The 4,036-nt window shown below is 49.6% G+C and overlaps 1 protein-coding gene across 1 annotated transcript; it reads left to right on the forward strand.

The window, feature by feature from the left end:
- The first annotated feature begins 495 nt into the window (after nt 1-495).
- Nucleotides 496-3,626, forward strand: LOC125544464 (GDSL esterase/lipase At5g45910-like). Its single transcript, XM_048708166.1, has 5 exons — nt 496-1,030; nt 1,149-1,364; nt 1,456-1,607; nt 1,689-1,962; nt 3,114-3,626. The coding sequence occupies exons 1-5, from the start codon at nt 511-513 to the stop codon at nt 3,347-3,349; spliced, it is 1,398 nt and encodes a 465-aa protein (XP_048564123.1). The 5' UTR covers nt 496-510; the 3' UTR covers nt 3,350-3,626.
- The last annotated feature ends 410 nt before the right edge of the window (nt 3,627-4,036 follow it).

Consider the following 4,036-nt stretch of genomic DNA (forward strand, 5'->3'; position numbering starts at 1 on the left):
CCGTATTTTTTATATGATTACAATATATAATTAGACCAACTTGCTTTGCTTTGGAAGCGTTTGGCCAAAAATGCTACACTTACGGCATTCTAGTACGGACTGGCTTCACGGACTGCTCTCTCGCCAATCAACCCCCTTGATTTTCGCTGGTGGGACCTCTCCTCCTTAATCTTCTCCAACCATAACTCTTCCGTGCGTCCGTAACCGAAATTCTGCGAAAATACGTCCGTAAGTCTAGCATCTCTGGGTCTTTGGCGCTGGCTGGCTGCTGACTTCCCACCTACCGTTGCATGCGAGAGATTAGGAGGATCCATTTCTTTTCTGATCCCATGTTATGTCACCGTGCATCGCGGGCGGTAGAGAAAGGTATTATCCACCTAACCCAATATTCCGTACCAAACCCAGCCCGATTTGTATTTGACCCATTTGGTGCCACCAGCTTCTATTTTTTCTCCTCTTTCTCTCTTTCGGAACGGGAACGGAACACGATTGGTTCGTGGTTGGTGGGTGATGGCGCACTGTCATTTTCCTGCTGGTGTGGTTTTAAAATTCGGCAACCGGGGAAAGCGCCACACGAGCAGCCGCCACCGGCCGCGCCAGCAGGCAGCACCGCGTCCCCCTCCCTCTCCTACAAACAGCGACGACCGAGCGAGCGGTTCGACCCACCACCTCGTCTTCCGTCTCCCGCTTCTCTTCCTCCTCTCGCCCGCCCCGCGTGGAACCGAGCGACCCACAGACACCCAAGGAGCGGCCGGCATGGGGAGAAGGGAGGCGCTCGCGGTTCTCCTCGCGGTCGTAGTCCTCGCGGCGTCGGCGGCCGGGGAGGCGGACGCGGCCAAGGCCAAGGGGAAGGCCAAGGGGAAGTACCGGGCGCTGTTCAACTTCGGGGACTCGCTGGCCGACGCCGGCAACCTCATCGCCAACGGCGTGCCGGACATCCTCGCCACCGCCAGGCTGCCCTACGGCCAGACCTACTTCGGCAAGCCCACCGGCCGCTGCTCCGACGGCCGCCTCGTCATCGACCACCTGGGTGAGTTGACTGACTGACTGCCGTGTTTGATTTTGGTTTGGCTGCTTGCTTCCTCTGCCTCCGAGATTCGGTGGGTCCTGTCCTGACGCGCTTGCTCGATCGGCCACCGCAACTGCAGCGCAGGAATTCGGGCTGCCCCTGCTGCCGCCGTCCAAGGCCAATCGCTCCGACTTGAGTCACGGCGCCAACTTCGCCATCACCGGCGCCACCGCGCTCGACACGCCCTACTTCGAGGCCAGGGGCCTCGGCGCCGTCGTCTGGAACTCCGGCGCCCTCATGACCCAAATCCAGTGGTTCCGTGACCTCAAGCCTTTCTTCTGCAACGGCACCAAGGGTAAACAAACGTCAAAAGCAATCGCGCCTTTGCAGCCATATACGTGCTGGATTGTGATCAACTAATTGGTGATTTGGGAATGTTTCTGCAGAGGAATGCAAGGAGTTCTATGCCAACTCGCTGTTCGTCGTCGGCGAGTTCGGTGGGAACGACTACAACGCGCCCCTGTTCGCCGGGAAGGGCCTCTCAGAGGCGTACAAGTTCATGCCGGATGTCATCCAGGGCATCTCCGATGGCGTCGAGGTAGCCATTGCTTCTTCCTTGTTACTCACATATCTGTTTCCTCGCTGTCAACCACGATTCCTCATGTACGGCATGGTGCAGGAATTGATCGCCGAGGGGGCAGTGGATCTCATCGTGCCAGGGGTGATGCCCACTGGGTGCTTCCCCGTGTACCTGAACATGCTCGACATGCCAGCCCACGAGTATGGCGCCCGGAGCGGGTGCATCCGTCAGTACAACACCTTCTCATGGGTGCACAATGCACACCTCAAGAGAGCACTCGAGAAGCTCCGGCCCAAGCACCCCAATGTGCGGATCATATATGGCGACTACTACACGCCAGTTGTCCAGTTCATGCTCCAGCCTGAGAAGTTTGGTTAGTTCTCAAACACCTCGACTTTTGCCATAGCTAACTCACGAAGCATCAGAATTTAGTGATTTACAAATTGTTCCGGTTGTAGTATGCATATGTTGTTGCTGATGTGCTACTAATTACTGTAGATGGATCTTAATTACTAGTGTGCATGTGCTTATTTTTGTCTGGTGTAAAGTCAACTGTTAGGCAGTCAGCGATTTCCTTCCGTTCGCCTTGAAAGGAACACAATACTATAAATAATTAGACAGTTCAGATCTGGGCAGAGAGCAAGAGATGCTTTCGCCTGGATTGGAGCACATAGCATATAATACAAAAATGGCCAACACAACTTGCAGCCAGAATATCAACTCAAGCACCTTCACCCATGTTCAGAGTATATTAGAAGCAAAGGTTGCTAATCCGATGCTCTAGGATCATTTATCTAGTCTGTAAAGGGGAAGTACTAGCTATCACTTCAATTAGTACTTCAAAGCTCGTCCAATTGGTAGCTGTCTTGTTTAGTGGTCATGTGGGGCTAATAGTTGGGATGGTTAGATCATCTACTCCAATCAGAACTTACACAACCTGCCCGTACTCCCACCTAGGCTAAAGGACTCACGTTTTTTGCATTTAGTGTTCTAGTACAGTAAAATGCTGGCGTATGAGTTGTACAGGTTACTGTAATATCCTTATAACCTTAACTCAAAACGCATATGTACTCCATGAACTGTAAACACGTGTTTTTTTTTGTATCAGAAAATCACTTCCTTTTTATTGTGTATACTTCTCCCAATGTATGCCTTCACCTATTGGCAATTAACCTTCGTTATGATTTATGCTTGTATCTTTCACTTACTAGTTTTCTCTTTTCGAAGAAGATCTTCATTAGTTTAGAGTACTGGATGGTAGCGCATTTTGTCAATACATGACTACATGTCCCTGCCATATCTAGATCCCATGTACTCGTCCTCTAGAGTTTCCATTTCAGTGTTGCCTTGTAACAGAAAGTACACCCTGTACTTTCTCAGGGCATGCATGCCTTTGCCAACCTGATCTTGCTGGCAGGGATGATGTTTCTGTCTCAACTACTAAATCGGAAGTATGCGGATGCTTTATTGTTTGATGAGAATGGCACAATGCAGGGGCCTAACCATTTCCTCTTTATAATTCAGGATTCTACAAGCAGTTACCTAGGGCATGCTGTGGGGCTCCTGGGTCCGTTGCCAAAGCCGCTTACAACTTCAACGTGACAGCCAAATGCGGGGAGCCTGGTGCCACCGCTTGTGCTGACCCAACCACCCACTGGAGCTGGGACGGTATTCACTTGACGGAGGCTGCTTATGGGCATATCGCCAGGGGCTGGCTATATGGCCCTTTTGCAGACCAACCGATTGTTCAGTCCTCGTGAGCATTCCACCTCTGCTGTTGCACGTGTAGAGCGTCTGAGAATAGCACACTAAACTGGACAAGGGAAAGTAGTTCTTCCATATAGTCCCAATGGTTCATACGTGTATATTTTCATTTGATTGAATTCATTGCAAGTGGGGTACAAAGGTGAAATAGGGGATACCAAAAGCATGATTTGTTTTATCTGTGAGGTGGTATAAATGTAAAATGTAATGAACATCACGATTACCAATCAATATTGCCTCTGCGAAATATGATACTGATACAATTTTGGAGTACTTCTGGCTTTCTCATGTGTGCATTCTTGCATACAAACTAGCATCAATCTTGTGCTTTGCTGCGACGAGATGTTTCTCTCATGTTAATTGTTATGAATTATTAAGGAAAATGGTCCGGTTAACATTATTCATTTGTTTCGCAAAAAAACATTATTCATTTGTTATGTGGTACTATGGTTTTGAAGAATGTTACAGTATGTTACCAGGATTACGTGATCACGCTCTATCTCCTTCTCAAGCTCCAAAGCACGTTTCCTATATAGCAGCTCCACACTCTTTGGATCTCGAAGGAAAATGAACTACGAAAGAACACGACGTGTTCATTCTTCTCTGCTGCGGTCATTATTTCTCGGACGCCACAGAGCCGTTCTCCTATTGATGAGGTGAAGATCATGCTCAAGAGTGAGTTC

This window comes from Triticum urartu, chromosome 3 (genome assembly GCF_003073215.2).
Source record: "Triticum urartu cultivar G1812 chromosome 3, Tu2.1, whole genome shotgun sequence".
In the NCBI taxonomy this organism is placed as follows: Eukaryota; Viridiplantae; Streptophyta; class Magnoliopsida; order Poales; family Poaceae; genus Triticum; species Triticum urartu.